Source organism: Hyperoodon ampullatus (assembly GCF_949752795.1).
Source record: "Hyperoodon ampullatus genome assembly, chromosome: 14".
NCBI lineage: Eukaryota > Metazoa > Chordata > Mammalia > Artiodactyla > Ziphiidae > Hyperoodon > Hyperoodon ampullatus.
The window spans coordinates 8,803,977-8,822,037 of NC_136927.1; the positions used below are offsets into that span (position 1 = coordinate 8,803,977).

Consider the following 18,061-nt stretch of genomic DNA (forward strand, 5'->3'; position numbering starts at 1 on the left):
CTCTGTTTACACATTGAATGGAGAATCATGTTTAATCATTCCAGTTTCTTTGTTCAGAAATCTCATATTAATAAAACCATATAATTTCTTAGGTATCTAATAGTCTTTGAAAAAGTATATGATTTGCAGTGGTAGTTATATGGGCACAAAAGCCTTCACATTTAAGGCCTTGATGGCTGATGCTTGTTAATTTCTTTGGCATTCCAGTTGAGTGACCATGTTATTTTTAGTGTATACAGAACAGCTGAGTCTTTCTCAAATAGCCTTTACATTTTTTACCCCCATAGATACACTAATTTATCTACATTTTTTTTAATTTATATACCTATATGGTCATTTAGCACTTTCCTGAAAATTCTGGATAGTTTTTCTTTAGTAGCAGCTCTAAGATAAAGGAAAAAAGATCATTCCGTGTATTCTTGAGAAGATTGAATACAAGTTTTTCAAATAGGTTTTCTTTGTTTGGTTTGGGAGAACTTAACTAGATTTTGAAATGACATTATTGAATACATTAGGGCAGCAAATATTATGGGAAGATAGCCATTAATTTGTCAGTATATTCTTGTTAAGGTCTTGGACTTTGCTGATTTCAAATCCTGACTTCAGCACATAGTGAAGTTACTTAGGTTAGGTTTTCTTAGCTCTCAAGGCTTTCTTTCCAAAGGTATGAAATGAGGATCATAATAGTACCTACTCATGGTTGGAAAAATTGAGATAATGTATGTAAAGTCTTAGCATACTACCTCATGTCATATGTCTTTACTTCTAAAACTTTAAGGATTAATGGCTTTTTGTTTGAAATATACTAATTAACTTTTTTAAAGCATGCATTTTTATTTTTCTTCAGTATTTTAATTGATTGCAAAGTCACTTTAATCTATAGTTTAGTACCTCTGATAGATACATTAGTATATTTGAATGCCTTAGAGTTACTGTATGTTCCTGTTGTAGTTTATAAGAGATCATACCAGGGTTTCTTAACATTTACAGTTAATTTTTTACTCCTTTTATATTATTAAGGCTTTCACAAAGTTTTGTCCTTGAATTGGGAAAAAACAGACTTCCATGAGTTAACCCACATTTTAGAGATTCAGAAAGTAAAATTTTAGTACTGGAAAAAAATCAATTTAAAGTAGGCCATCAGAGACTTACCACTAAAATTTCAACCTGGAAGGAGCTTGCTTCTAATTATATTTTCAGAAGTAAGCTTTTAATAGAAAGAAATACATTGCCATTTTGTTAATGTGTTCCTGATGTTTTATCCATTGAATTACGGGATACATGACAGAATTCCATCCAACATTATTATTGTGGCACAAAGCACAAACAGGAAAAAAATGAATTTCAGCTGTTTGAGTGAAAATGTAAAAGTGTGATAGGATGGAAAGAATGTCGTGGACTATTTTTTATTCATTTAGAGAAAAAAACTATAAAAACATTTACTTAACCAATTTTTTTCACATCACCTTTTTGAAAATGTTAGGACAGTCTGTTAACATTGATGTTTCACAGCTGAATGCTTAGTAATGTCAGACGTATTTAGTGACCAGTTAGCCGTAGCTCATAGAAGGGAGGGTCTTCTGTATGCTACTTCTAAATTTTCCTTTACTGGGGACATTTAGTCAATTCAGTAAGTATGTTTTGCATTAAAATCCAGGTTCTTAATTTATGTTTTTGACTTGGAGAATTACAGTGGAAATATAGAGCAAACAAACTTTTCACGTATTAGTTTTCTTTGGTAGTTTTTGCCCATGAATTTTATACTGTTCCATTGTATTATAATTATTTTTATGAAATTAGGAAATGTAAACGTGAATATTTTCCACATGAGGAAATTAATTGCACAAACTTCTAATTTATTCATTTTTATTCTTAATGTATTAATGAGATCCTGAGAGTAAGCATGCTTGCTCACTCTCAAATGGAAAGGACTCATTATTCTTTGTTTTGGATTACAGGGAACTTCCTTTATCTGTATCATCAGCATGAATGGCTAAATCCATTTATCAGATGCATCCCAACACTATTCAGGCTCTTTTTATTGACCATACATTTTAAAGCCACACTGTTGGATGGTGGGAGACATAAAGAGGAAAAAAGTGCCATCCCTGCTATCTTGCTTGTAGGGTGGAAAAGTCCAAGGATGTTACATGACTACAGGATTATTTTGAAATATGAATTTTAATAAAAAGAGATTCCCAAGTATAATATTATGACCATGCTAACTTATATTGCAACTGATTTTTATTATAAACAAGACCTAAGTCATTTAATTCATTTTGTATTAAGAAATTTAAGTCTGATTTTGATATTCTATTGTTATAGTGTATCTGACGTTGTTTAGGAGGGTGCTGCAGTGACTGAGATTAAACACTGAAGTTAGAAGTAAATTATTTCTGTGTATTAAATGAAATTGATTTTTTTGTTAGGTGATGATGGAGTCAGTGTAGAAGAAGGTGGGAAAACAAAAAGAAGCCAGAAGGATGATGAAGAACAAATTGCTAAATATAGGCAGCTCTTGCAAGTTATTCAAGAAAAAGAAAAGAAAGGCAAAGAAAATGATATGGAAATGGAAATTAAGTGGGTTCCAGGTAAGAATTAGATACTAACTAAATATTCACTTGTTTTCCTTCGTTTTGGGATGTTGGATATAAAAGAAAAGAATATCAACTCTTTGGAAACATAAACTTAAAAAAATCACATTTTCAAGGAGTGTTTTGGTGAGGAAGATAACATGATATCTGCATGCATGATTTAATTCACTTTAGCACCAGCATTTTCTATTCCTGCGGCTTATTCTTTGTCTCTTTAATTTACTAAATACAAATTATCCATTTATAAAAGTAGACCTTTCCTAGGTTTGATTCCAGTATTCTCAGGTTATAGAAATTTGAATCCAGGCACCATGTATTCTAAAGTCATTAAACTTTTTTTCAAAATATGTTATTAATAAGTGGACTTTTCTCCAGTAACTGCTACTAGACTTTAATTAGTGAGGTTTCACTAACACAAAATATGTAATACATAGTTTTCTGTCTCAATTGTGCAATGTTTGAGTATTTTTGAACAAAGAAGTATAGCATCGTAAGTGGTTTTTATAACTGCCTTGAAGAGTTCAATAACCCAATACTAGTACAATAACATTAAAACCATGTCAAAGCTAAACAAAGAAAAGCTAGGATAAACGAGGGTTGTTTTCTAGCATATGCATTTTTTCTTAACAATCCTGGGCAAATCAGCATGTACCTTTGCAAATAACGTGGGGTTTTTTTTTTTTCAAATTACTGCTTTTTACATATATGTATATCTTTTAAAGGTAGGTATAATTTTTGACAAGGATTCAATTCTTTTAGCCTCAATTCATCTCTAGATGAAAAAATACTACTTATAGCACCATTGCATTAACTGTTCTATATTCAGTTACTTCTGTTTCTTACACTAGTATGTTTTTGCACTGAAAGTAAAATATCTGTTTTCTTAGGTTGTTTTTATTTGGGGGGGGGAACTACAATATTTTGATATTTGAGGATTGATTGACTCTTGCAGTAAATTTATTAGGATATACACATATCTTCTGCCTATTTCTGTAGGAACATGGTACTATGTTATAACCCATTTGTTTTAAATGTTTGGCTTTTGCAGGAAGTGGTGGTAAGAAAAAATGAAGTTTAGTAGTGTTATCCTATGAACAGTGGTTGAGAGAACTCAATTAATTTAGCCTGGAGAGGAAAAGTCTAAAAAGTGACTTAATAGTTATTTTCAAGTACTTGGAGGCTGAGTATGTAAACAGAGACTTAATCTCACATACTACCTCAGAAGTCAGTGCTTTTACCAGTGGATAAAAGTTGAAGGAAAGTAGATTTCAGTGTAAGGTAAAGAAGAATTCTCTATATCGTTAGGATTGTTCATCAGAAGAGCACAGAGGCTGCTTTAAGGAGTTGAGTGTCCTTTGTCAGTAAGTCTCACAATAAGGCAATACAACCATACCACTCAGAGATGTGTGAAGAAATTTTTTTATATGAGGTCCTTGGATTTATGATTCCAAGAAATGTTGGATTTTGTCTTTTAGTCAAGTATGTTGTAATTGTAGCTTAATTCTAATCTTAGAATGAGCTTGTTGAATGAAGATATTTTAAATGAACATATTTTAAATTTAGGTATTCAGATGACTATTTGAGAAAGAATATTTAAAATGAAGTTGATTGCAAAGTTTTATATTAAATATTTTAGAGCTATATTGAGTGGGCCAGATCTAACCTTTGTCTTTATTGGTACAGTTATGTAGTGCAAATACCAAAAAGTGATACATAGGAAGATTTAAGCAGTACAGTTTTCCTAGGATAAACCTCACTTAGTCATGGTTCATTGTACTTTTTTTATATTCCTGGACTCAGTTTAGTAATGTTTCATAAAAGATTTTTGAACCTGTGTTAATGAGGAATATTTGTCTATAGTTTTCGTTTCTTGAAATGTCCTTAATTAGCTTTTGGTATCAGGGTAATGCTGATCTCATGTGATGAATTAGCGACTGTTCCCTCTTATATTTAGCAGTACATTTTTATCTTGACTTTGCTATTTGTGGATGTGATATTAATGTCATATAAAATATTTTGAAAATGTAAAATGAAAAATTAGCATCTGTAATTCCATTACCCTTATTCAGCCACTGAGTGATTAGGTAGATTGTGGTTTAATTTATCATTTCTCTATTGTTGAATATTTAGTCATGTTTCTGATCTTTCATTACAATAGGACCATGGCATTGAAAAGAAATTTGATCTAAGGCTGTTACCATTCCCAAACCCACAAATATCAGTACTTCCTTAGATCTCTTCACTTTTATCACCAGCCAAATAATAGGCTTGCTATTTTAGGGCCTTTTACTTATAAAAACAGTTTTTTAACAGAGATGCTTATTCCCACCCACCCACCCCATTTTAGAAACGTCTGTGCATGTGAGAACTTGTAGAGACCACAAGGAGAAGCTAATGCTGGCAGTCAGGCTCACTCATCAGTTAGTAACATGACTTCCTCACTCACATAGCCACTTTACATATGCTACGGATCAACCTGTGGTTCTCTCACAAGCTGTTAAAACTACCAGTGTCCAAGCCTCAAATTTTAAATCTCAGATGCCAAACATCTAGAATGTTATAAATAATCTATAGCTTTTTCCATATTTTAAATTATTTTCATAGGCTAGCTTCCCAGAAATGGAATTACTAGGAAAGGACATGGACACTTTTTGTGTCTTGAGATTACTGCCAAATTGCTTTCCAAAAGGGTTGTACCGGTTTTTAATGCCTTCAACAATGATGAAAGTGCCAGTTTCATGGAATTATCATCAAAATTCGCTATGTAATTTTTACTCTTAGATGAATGAAGGAAAGTTGATATTTTGCTGTATAATGCATTTTTTAAAGTCTTTAACCATAGTATTTTTGAAGGCCCCGTATGGGGTATTACTACCCTGTGAATCTTTGGTATGGATGTGCACACAGGTGCGTGCGTGAGTTTTTTTTGTGTATGTAAACGTAAAGGGTCTTTTACATACTAGACATGTTAAATGAGAAAAATGAACTACTCTTTCAGGATCTCAGTTTACTTATTTGGAAAGTGGGACTAATAATACCTTTCTTGCTTAATTTGAGATATTATAGAGTACTTTGTAAGCTACACAGTACTATTCATGTCACACGTGTATTTTGTTGAATTTGTGTCTTAAGAAATGTATGTTCCCAGTAACAATTACCCTGAACCGCAGGACTTTTTTGATGTTATACTTCAGTAAACCACAGAGGGTCAGTATGAGATTATAGTATATCATGCATCAGTTTTTCTGTGGCTTGAATTTCCAAAATATTAAACTCTGCAGAAAAATAAGTACTCTTAATAATCACTAACAGTTGCTGCACTTGGCGTGGCTTGAAAGAAATTTTAGTTTAGACTGTTTAAACTTCCTATCTTTTTACGTTGGATTATACAATATAGTAACATTAGGAGTTTAATTCTTCGAGGGTAAGTGTTAAGGGAAGCAGATAACAGGTACATGGGTGTAACAACTAGAGTGAACTACTCTTTCTCTTGATATTTTAGTTCCTCATGGAGGTGTGATAATACAGCATTATTAATTGAGATTATAAATGATTAAAAATGTTGAATTTTAAGATTTTTAAGGAACGTTGTAATTCATTGTTTTGTTGTGGAGTAACATTGCCCATCTCAATGTGTTGCTAATAAGGTATCCTGCCTGACTCATTTTGATGAGTAGAGAAAGTAACACATGTAATTAGCATATTGAGACTTTATCGATGAATGTGCCTCATTAGGGAATTTGTAATATGCATATAAATAAAGCATAATGAGTTTTATCTCATATATTAAATAACCTCCCCTAATAATTTATGTGATAATAATTTTTTGTTGTAGATACTGCAAGCCATGTATTTTAATCTTTGAAATTTCATCCAGAATATGAACAGATAATGACATGTTTCTTTGTCTATAATCTTAAAGGAAATTAGATATGATAAAAGTCCTCTTTTTCTTAGTTATCTCCTGATTAATAGACACAGGTGAAAAGGATATCTGGTCTTTTTTCTACTCATCATCCTGCAGTGCCTCAACTTTCCTTCAAATATTGAGCATATGCCAAGAACCATTCTAGACACCATGTGAGCAAAACATACAAATCCTAGACCTCATAAAGCTTATATTTCTGGTTAAGGGGAGACAGATAAGTCTTTAGTAAGAAAGATATTTGAGCAGAGACTAAAGGAAGTGGAGGTCGGGGGTGAGCCATGCAGAGGAGAGTGTGCGAGCAGAGGGGATAGCAAGTGAGTGGCCCTGAAGCTGTGGCTTATCTAGTGTGTTTGAGGAGCAGCACAGAGAACAGTGTGACCACAGTGAGTGAGTGAAGGAGAGAATAATGGATGTCAGAGAGGTAATGGGGCCAGATCATGAGGGTCTTGCAGACCATTTTAAGGGCTTGAACATCTCTGAGTGAGATGAGAAACCATTGGAGTGTTTAAGCTGAGGAGCAATAAGATCTGACTTGGGTTTTTTCCAGTTTTATTGACATATAATTGACATATGTTACTGTATACGTTTAAGGTGTACAGCATAATAGTTTGACTTACATATATTGTAAAATGATTACTGCAATAAGTTTAGTTAGCATCCATCATCCCATAGATACAATAAAAAGAGGAGCTGACTTATTTTTAACAGGACCAATCTGGCTGCTCTACTTGAGAGTAGATTAAAGTGGCAGGGAAGGACAAAATTGGGGAGATCAGTCAAGAGGCTATTGTAATAATCCTGAGATAATAAAGATTGTGGGTTGGACAGGTTTTCAAGGGAACTTCAGAAATTCTCTTCGTCACATGTAAGATGCCTATTATATATTGAAATAGACATGCCAAGTAGATAGTTGGATATCCAGTTTAAAGTTCAGGGAACAGGTCAAGACTGGAGATATAAATTTGGGAATCTTCATTGTACAGATCTCTGTAAGTAAAGAACACCAACGGAGTGATTGTAAGTAGAAAAGAAAAGAGGTTCAAAAATTGATCACTTGGAGTACTCCAGCATTTAGAGGTTGAGGAGAGGTGAGCAGGTACCATCCAGAGGCAGCTGGGAAGAAGCTACCAGAAACAAAGGAGGAGATTCAGGGTTGTGGGGTATCCAGGTGGCCAAGTGAAGAATGCATTTCAGTGAGAAGATGGGTCAGTAAAATACAGACTAAGAAAGACCATGGGATTTAGCAATGTAGAGACCATTGAAGAGTTTTGGTGGAATGGGGAGGATGAGCTTAATGGGGTTAGGAGAGAATGAGGAGTGGAATTGGAGACAGTTAGGAGAGACAACTCCTTTTTCTAAAATATTTGACGATTAGGAAGTTGCAGGCATCATCACACTTCATCCTTAAAAAAATACTTTGACATGTAACTTCCAAACAAAGACATTCTTCTACATAAGCATGACGCTATTATCACACTAAGGGAATTTAATATCGTTAAAATAGTAGTCAAATTTCTCACTCGTTCCAGTAATACTCTTTACGGTGTTTTTTCCTGATCCAGGATCAGTCAGTTTTAAAGTGTCTACAGTAGTTGACTTATAGAATACCCACAGTCTGGATTTGTCTGATTGTTTCCTCACAATTCAGCTGAAAAGTTTTTGGCAAGAATTTTCCATGAATAACGTTGTATACTTCCCATTGCTTCACATCAGAGGCACATAATGTCAGTTTGTCCCATTTTTTGTGCTGTTAACTTTGCTCACTCAGTTAAGGTGGTGTCCTACTGATTTTTCCATCATAAAGCTCCACTTTTTCTTTTGTAACTGATAGGTAATTTGTGCAGTGTGTGAATATCCTGTTCCCCAACATTTTACTTGGTGATGTTATAGATTTATAGATTTATAGATCCTTGCTTGAATCAGTTATTATATTGTTGGTTGCAAAATATTGATTTTCTGTTTCTGTCATTTCTTCTACATTTGTTAGTTAGCATTCTAACTTATGCTAGTAGAACTCCCTCTAGAAACTGGAAGGGAAAGTGAGATCAAGAGAGCATTTTTCTTTAATATGAGAGGAAATAACAGCATGCTATATTACTTCTGGGAGTGATCCACAGACAGGAAAAATGATGCAGAGAACTACATTCTAAAGTAGGCAAAAGGAGTTGGAATGTTTTTGCTCGAGTGGAGGAATTGGCCTTTGGTAGATGTGCATGGACATTTCATCCATTGTACAGGAGAGAAGGGAAGGAATATGGTCACAGAGGGTATGAGTAGAAATGGTGGTGGGAGCTTGTGGTACTCTTCTATTTGCTTATATTTTCCTAGTGAAATGGGAAGTAAAGTCATCAGCTGAGAGTAGGGATTGGGGGGGAGGGGTGATTGTAATGATGGACCATAGTATCTATGTTAGGTTAGGAGGGAAATGAGGGTATATTGGGGGTGATGGATAGGGGAAAGGTCAGAGGATTGATGGACTGTAGGTCCCTGTGAGACAAAAGAATTGTTAGCCTTGGGGTACTAGAGAGAATAAAATGCAAGGATTGGAGCTAATGGTTGAGGAGTAGGATACTTGAAATTAAGATTATGGTGTGTTTGCAGTTTGGATAATGACAGTTCTAGTTATGGGGGGAGTTTCTGAGATTACAGGGAGTATGGAATAATAGTCAGTGAACTGTGAGGCACAGGGTGTTGGAACAGTCATCTGTGTGGATATCGGAATCACCAAGAATTATGACAGGGCCAGAATTGGAGAGAGTGGCAGTGAGCCAAAGCTTAGCTGTTCAAGAAGTGAGGGGTGTGACTATAGTCATTAGATCTCTGCAGTATGGGGGAGTAGATGGTATAGTCTGATAACATGTTACTAAAAGTTGGGGACTGTAGGAGTAAGACCAGCCAGTGGACTGGAGTTGGCAGTGAGTAGCAAGATGGACAGACTGTGGGAGAGAAAAATTCACCACCTAGAAGAGCTGCAGGAGAAACAGTGTCCTCAGAGAAGAGCCAGGTTTCAGTGAGACTCAAATTAGCAAGGGAATGAATAAAGAGGATTTTGTTAATAACTATTAATGACTGATTATGATGGACTAAGGTGTAGAAATGTTCTTTTTGGGGAAGGGTGGGAATGGGAATATTCAGCATATTTTTAGGAGAAGGGATGATTTGGAAGTTGTGGACTTCTTGTGATGACAGAATTAAATAGAGATAAAGGATATAATGAGATGAATACTGTTCTCTTAAAGCTGTACTAGTGGTGAGACTGTGAGTGTCTGGGCAGATCTTGTCGGATACACCCAGAGCTGTGGGATTCTTAGTCTTTTGAAGGAGACTTGGAAGGCAGAGAAGAAGGAAGGACTCCTTGCTGTCTCACCCTGCAAGAGGAGTCTCTCTTGACTCCCATGCACGGAGGCGAGAGGTGGGGTCGCAGCTCCTCCTCCCTCTACTTACTCTTTCCTTCACGCTTCACAGCTGTAGTTCTGTTTGATTCTAGTATCTGTTCTTTATCCTTTGTACTTCCTTTTTCCCCATCTTTATTCCATCTCCATTTCTGTATTCAGTGACCCAATGGGAAGCTTAAACACAGAGACATTAATGACCTGTATCTGTGACTATTGTGTTATTCATTCTTTATTTAGAAATAAAATGTTTTGAATCAGTTGGGCATTCATTTTGCTAGGCAGCCCGGTTTCAAACATTTTATAATTTTCAGACATCTCAAAACCTGTTCACTATTTACTTTTGGCTCTATCTCTTATTTCCATTTATTGCCAGTGTATCCATTATTTGAAATATAGTCGCAAAACTGTTTTTTTGGTCAGAACTTTTAAAATAACCAGATGTTTAAAATTTTGAGTTCAGTGTAGAGGAGAGCATTAAATGGAAAACTAAAATAAGCTAAAAAGAATTTGCAGTTTGCTTCATGTTTTGGTGATGGGGAGGAAACCAGTTTGCAGTGCACTATCATAACTTGTACACAGCTAGTACATAGCTTGAATTTTAAAACTTAGGTGTCCATTCCTTCCTTAAATCATCCAGTTAACAGGTTGACTATAAGGGCCTTGTACCGTAATAAGCTGAAACTTTTACTGTGCCCCCCCCAAAAAAAGAAAAATTAAATCATTTGTGGAATGTGTAATAAAAATGAGAAGCAGCTAGGGTTATCTAAAAACAGTGGTAGCACATTTTCTCCGTAGAGTTGCCAGTAAATTTCTCAGAATTTACTGGATTATTTTAACAATAATTTTCTCTGTTAGTATTAAGATTTAATTTTTTTAAAGTTTTCCAAGAAGCTTTTAAAAAAAAGATCTAAAGCAAAACTGAAGATACTTTTATAATAGTAGTAGTTTCAGAAAGTGCTAAAAATTCCCATACCTTTTGAAGTTTTAGGTTAATTGGTCTGCTGTTTTAGGGTCCCAATTAAATACATAAATCAATAAGTGCTTCTGGTTGCCAGCATCTAGACTGATTCTCTTAATGTCGTCCTTTCCCTCTCTGCCTGTGTGTCGTGTCAGTTGTACTGTTTGCATCTGTAGCTACTATTTCCAGACAGTAGTACCTTTTTTGACTTCGCATTAGATTTACAATCTGCCCAAAATCGGTTCAAGAACAGAGAGTGTGTTTCATGTATTGTTTTCCTGCAGCCCACAGCTATGGTGATTTGTTTGAAGTTGTGAATTCTTTGGTCTTTAAAGCAGAGCTTTTGCCTATTCTATTTGAGGTTGTCCCACGTCATCATTCTATATACTGACTGCCTGGCTAGCACGCTGTCATTTTTCACACACATGTTCCATGTGTTATTTTGACAGAATTCACTCAGACTACTTTCAGCAGTTTCATTATTGCTGTTCTTTTTTTTTCTAAGATTGAAAAGTCATATAACCTTATACTACTTTAACACATTGCGTTTTTTTCCCAATTTTTTTGTGATAAAATATACATAACATAAACTTTACCATCTTAACTGTGTTCAAGTGTGTAGTGCAGTGGTATTAAGAACATTCATACTATTGTGCAGCCATCACGACCATCCATCTCCACAGCATTTTCATCTTTATAAAACCAAATCTCTATATCCATTAAACAACTCTTCATTGCCCCTCCCCCAGCCCCTGGCAACCACCATTCTACTTTCTGTCTCTCTGATTTTGGCTACTCTAAGTACCTCATATAAATGGAATCATACAGTATTCGTCTTTTTGTCACTGACTTATTTCAGTTAGCAGAATGTCCTCAAGGTTCATCCGTGTTGTAGCATCCTTCTTAAGGCTGAGTAATATTCCATGGTATGTATGTGTGTATATATGTGTATATATGCCGCATTTTGCTTATCCAGTTCATCCATTGATGGACACTTGGGTTGCTTCCATGTTTTAGCTATTACACATTCATTTTTATCCATTATCTTCTACAGGCACATGTAGTTGATTATACTCCCATTTTGCATTCTCCTTTTTTGTTTCATTTCTCATACTTATTTTTACATGTTTCTAAATAATCTTTTAATCATAATGCCTGCATCACATTCCATTGTGTATCTAATTTATGTTTTAGGCTCTTTCTAATGTTTTGCTATTATGGAGGACATAATAACCTTATATTGAATTTTCTTAGGGATAAATTCCTTTGAGTAGAACATCTTCATGCCTCTTATCATTTATCTTGAAACAGTTCTGTTAATTCATGGTGCTAACTAAGGAGCTTCTTATTTTTTAATTTATGAAGGCTCCTCAGAAATGCTGATAAAATACACAAAATCAAATCTATTTTCTACAGTTGGCTCAAGGTTTGAAGCCACATAAAGGAAAGGGCATAAGTACTTTCTATAGATCTTTGGTTTGATATAAAACTTAATCCCACTTTGGGACCATATGCCATGTTCCTGCGCTCTGAAAGATTTGCCAGCCTTTCTCAGTGCCCTTTTGGTTAGACCATTGTAGACAACTGCTCACTGACTACAATGCAATGATACTTTAAAACTTTGAGGTCCAAGGTAAAGCTGGTAAAAATATTGTGGCTTGAACTGGTAGCTAGCTAAGCAGGTTAAATCTGCAGGTATCGTGTGGGAGGGACTCTGTATTATTTTCAATACACAGTGACACTATTTGCCTGATGTAATTACTAGGGGAAGAGAGTGTACAAGTACTTTCCTCCCTCTCATGATAATCTTCATTGAGGGTGGGGGATAGTTCTCATCAAATGAGCTATCAAGAGATAGCCTTAGCTCAATCTTCTCATTCAGTGACATGGAAAACTTTTATCTGTAAAATTATTTGGCATAAACTTGAAAATCTGATCCTATGTATGTCCAAAGATGAGTGCCAATAATTTGACTTGGGCGGGTTCCCTTGGTGTTTGGAATGATACGCCTCAGTGGTAAATTGAAGCATGCATTTTGAAGGCATATGCTTCTCTAAGAATTGGCTTGCATAAATTAGGGATATCTGTCTGCCTTGGACTTCACCAAGCTTTTCCTAAGCATTGTCACCTTAGATTGTCATAAAATATATTTCATTTTAGGTTTCCGTCGCTGCTTCTTTCTGTGGAAGCATAGAGAGATTTAAAAATATTTTTTAAGTAATTTATTTGGATTCATAATTTCGAACCAGAAGCAGACTTCTCAGGGTGTGGGAACAGTTTGGTCTACGGCCAGGATCACATATGTGACAATGTCTAAGAAGCCTGTCTTCTGATTAATAAGCTGCTCTGAAAGTCTTAAAAAAAAAAAAAAAAAAAGCCAACGGAAGCCTTTGCGTATTTGCTGTTGAACACTGCAGGCTTCTAGGCATACGTGTTGTTAGTTGGTATTCCAAGATTCTGATATCTTTTTGGACCCAAAGAATGCTTGACCCATCATAGATTACTTTAGTAGATTTCTGTCAACAGAGAATCCCTAAGAATAGAAACAGTGCTAGCTTATAACAAGCCATGGATATATTGAAGTCCTAATTTTCAGTGTTACTTTCATTCTCTGTTAATTCTCATCCTGTAACTTTTTCAATGTTGCAGTGAAGGACACTGCCAATGAAATAAACTCTGAGTTAATTACAAATACTAGAAAAGGAGTAAACCTTAAAGGTACTCTACTTCAGAGATCCCCAACCAGCATACCACCTGTGGATTACAAATTTGCCCAAGTATTGATCCCTTTAGCCTCTAGACCAACCAGAGCAGCCCCCAGCTTCGCTTCCTTCTCTGGTAGCCTCCTCCATTTACTCCAGTGTGCTGTGCAAGCATTTTTTTTTTTTTTTTTTTTTTTGCGGTACACGGGCCTCTCACTGCTGTGGCCTCTCCCGTTGCAGAGCACAGGCTCCGGATACGCAGGCTCAGCAGCCATGGCTTACGGGCCTAGCTGCTCCACAGCATGTGGGATCCTCCCGGACCAGGGCACGAACCTGTGTCCCCTGCATCTGCAGGCGGACTCTCAACCACTGCACCACCAGGGAAGACCAAGCATTATTTTTTATATCTGTCATAATAGGGAGAAGGTTGGGAAGACACTGCTTTCCTAATAGTTATTTGGGAAGTCTTTTTAGCAGTAGTCAGAATTACAGTTTACTTATATAAACTCAGTCCAGTATATGTGGAAGAAAATACTTAGACTGCAGCAAGAAAAATCTAGCTTAAGAGGTTGTTAAATATTGAAATGCTAGGGAGGTTGAAGTGCTTTTCATTTTTATTAAAGAAAGATTTTTTTGTTTAATTAATTTAAAAATGACATTTCCGTTGTACTGCAGCCTCAAAATGCCCTTATGTTAATAGCTTCTGTAGTCAGAACCTCTCCCAGGGAGGAAAACAATTAGACACCCCTAAGTTTCAAGCCATCAATTTACAGGTGGATTTTCCAAAAACAGTGTATAGATCGGGACTGTCTTATAATGAAGTTTGGGATAGCATTAGTAGTTTACTGTGATCATGGAAAGAGCATAGAGGGCTTGTGTCAGAAAATCTGAGTTTAGGTACCTACTGTTCTGATGGGGATTAAATGACAAAAGGCAGTGAAACCTAGTTTAGCACACAGTTGTCAAAGACTGAACATTTACTACCCTTTTTTTTTTTTAAACAACTTTATTGTGGGAAAGTAGAGCATGGATACAAAAGGTAAATACTATGTATGTATACAGTTTAAAGGAAAAGAATAAGATGAACACCTGTGTACCCAGCTTAAGAAGGAACATTACCAACATATGCAGTCGCCTGTGAGGCTCCTCTCTTACACCCTCTTCCTTTCTCTATCAGAAGAAACTATGAAACTGCATTCCATATTAATCATCCCCCTTTTCTCTACAATAGTTTTACCACCTATGCATGTATCCCTAAACAGCCTAGATTTAGTTTTGTTAATTTTGAAGTTTGTAAAAGCGTCCCCTGTGTATTCTTCTGTCAGTTGCTTTTTGCTGTTAACGTTCTATTTTTGAGAGTTATTCATAATCCATATGTGAAGGCATGGTCCGTTAATTTTCACTGTTACATAGAATTCCATTGTAGATATATCATAGTATATCTGTTCTATTGCTGGTTATTGTGGTGTTTTGCTATTATAAACAATGTCTTTGTGAATATTCTTGGACTTGTCACCTAGGTATATATCGAATTTCTTGGTTATGTGTAGAATTTCTTGGTTGTACAGCATGCTCACGATTACCTTAACTAGGTCATGCCAAGTTGTTTTCCCAGGTGCTTGTACCATTTTAATCTAACCAGTAGTGTGAGTTCCCATAGCTCTTTATCCTCACCATTAATTTATACTGTCAGGTGATTTTTTGCCAATTGAGTATGTAAGTAATGGTATCTCATTATGGTTTCAATTTGTGTATTACTCTCAAATATTTGTTGAGTTCCTGCTCTGTGTGCCAGACTCTTCTCTGATAGCACTGAACAAAACAGACAAAGATCCAGGCCTTTGTGGGGTCTTACATTTTAGTGTGTGTGTTCATTGGGGGAGAGGGGATGAAGGGAATTGATAAACAAATAAATAGGAAAGTAATCAGATGATGATTAAGGGCTATAGAAACGAAAGGATAAAACCTGGATGGGGAACAGGAAGTTCATGGGTGGGAGTGGGTAGCCATTTAAAAAGGACAGTAAGGGAAGGCTTCATTGAGACAATGACGTTTGTACAAAGAGCTAATGGGAAAGACATTGCACCCTGTGTGTTATCCTGGGAAAGAACATTTCAGGCAGAGGAAGCAATAAATGCAAAAAGCCCTGAGGGGAAAGCATTTCTGATTTGTTCAGGAATAATGAGGCAGAATAGACCAGGGAGTGGACAGTAATAGAAGGTGAGGGCAGAGAGGTGGCCAAGTCACAAAGGGTTTTGTAGACCTCTGGATGGACTTTAACTTTTACTTGAAATGCAATGGGAAATGGAAGTGATATGACCTAACTTACGTTTTTAAAGGATTGCTCAGGCATTTGCCTAATTACTAATGAGAAGAATATTTTTTTTCCTGCTTTCTTATCTGTGAAATACCTGTTCATGTCTTTTGACCATTTTTTATGTAGTGTTCTTTGTCTGTGTTTTAGTGATTCATAGGAGTTCTTCCTCTGTTTGGAGTTCTTCCTATATTTTGGGCTTGTCTTTCATCAGCCATATATTTTGCACATAGCTTTTCCTAGTTTGTGATTTTCCTTTTTACTCTCTTCAGAGTGTCTTTTGAAGAACAAAAATGGTATAGTCAAGTTTATTAAACTTGTCCTTTTATTCTTATGTACCTCTAGTTCACATAAGTGTATTCATTATAATCTCTGGATTAAGACACTCTTTCATCATTGGTCCAGCATGACCTCCTTTTATTTATTTATTTTTAGTAAAAAGTGAACCCACTATAAAAGCTAGAATTGTGCAACAACTTAAATTTATCCATCTGATCTCTCCTGCTTCCCCATACCTAAGAATAACCATCATCCAGATTTCAGTATTCACTCCTTTGCTTTCCGTTGTATATATTTTCATCTAATTTATAAGTATTTCTGAAAAGTCTGGGTGCATAAAAAGGAATGAAGTACTGATATATGCTATAAAGTGGATGAACCTTGAAAGTATTATGCTAAGTGAAAGAAGCCAGTCACAAAATGCCACATATTTTATATGAAATCTGCAGAACAGACAATGGAGACAAGAAATAGGTTAGTGGTTGGAGGGTGTGGGGGTGTCTGAGTGTCCTGCAGGGGTGAGGGATTGGGTTTCTTTTTGAGAAGAAAATGTTCTAAAATGACTGTGGTGATGCTTGCATGTATCTGTGAATGTACTAAAAAACATTGAAGTTTATTCTTTAAATGGGTGAATTGTATGGTATATGAACTATATCTCATGAAAGCTCTTAACTTTGTTAACATTGATGGGAGATGGATGTGTATCATTTGGGGCTGATTTTTGACTTTTAAGTCCTTGATTCATCAGGAGTTGATTTTTTTTTTTTTGCTATGATATAAGGTAGGAATCCAATTTCAACTTCTTCTACATGGCAGATCTTTTTTATCCTCTTCCATTTATTGAATAATCTCTCCTTTCTCCCAGTAATCAGACATGTCACCTCTGTCAGGTACCAATATTTCAAAACTGTGTGGATCTATTGGTTGGCTCTCTGTTTTATTGGTCAGTTAGTTACTCTGCCTAACCCTGGACCAGTAACACACTTCCTAGAACTGGATGAAGAGCACTAATAACCCACACACCCACCCCCTCCCTAGGCCAGTTGGTGTGAGCGCTCTGTGAGGAAACCAAACGCTGCTGCCACCACCACCAGCAGCACCAACAAACACTTGAAGCTGCCGCCTTGTGCAGTATCTTCAGGGGAGAGCTAGGCTTCAGTTAGAGCAAGAAGATGAAGAAAATGTTCAGAGATACAATAATTGAGTTTTTACTGATGATGTACTGTGAATTCCGGGGAATTTAGTGGTAGAGAACTGAAGGGGGAGGGAGATAGTGACAGAGAGGGTGGATGTATAGTTAACTTCTGAGGATTAGAACATGGGAGATTAGGGGGAACCTGATGATTAGGGGCTTTTGGTGGTGACTAAGATGAATAAGGGATAAAAGGCACAGAGAGATTATTCCTGCTGGGTTCAAGATTTTGGTGGTGAGGCTGAATGTTGAGGATTAGGGAGGGAAGGGTATCTGCTGTTGCCATGGATGCGCCAAGCTGGTCACCTCTTGATCCTTTTCTGGGGAGGGGCAAATTTACTGTGAACTCAGGGCTTCCCCTTGAGCCCTATTGCTGTGAGTTTACAGGTAAGGAAGCCTGTGTAACTAAAGAATACACTGTCTTAATTCCAGGGCCCAGGGGCCCACTTCTGAACCCTGTCAGGAAAGGGTTGGCCTTATTCCACAGTGCTGTCTTTTATCCCTGGCTTTTAAAATACTTCAGTGTTCTAGAGTTTCACTATGATATATGTAGGTAATTTTTTGCTTGGTACCTTTATTCTTGCTTAGAATTAATTGGATACCCAGAATCCTGAAGATTAGTAACTTTCCATTCATTTTAAAATTCTGAGAACTTCTCAGACATTTTCTCTTAAAATATTACCTTTTCCTCATCTTCTC

The 18,061-nt window shown here is 36.1% G+C and overlaps 1 protein-coding gene across 3 annotated transcripts in view; it reads left to right on the top strand.

The window, feature by feature from the left end:
* Positions 1-18,061, top strand: part of ESF1 (ESF1 nucleolar pre-rRNA processing protein homolog) — a 58,388-nt gene that overhangs the window by 18,939 nt on the left and 21,388 nt on the right. For all 3 annotated transcript variants that reach the window (XM_079719458.1, XM_079719459.1, XM_079719457.1), the window contains exon 9: positions 2,430-2,591. In XM_079719458.1, the coding sequence (XP_079575584.1) occupies positions 2,430-2,591 (162 nt within the window). The remainder of the gene's footprint in view (positions 1-2,429; positions 2,592-18,061) is intronic.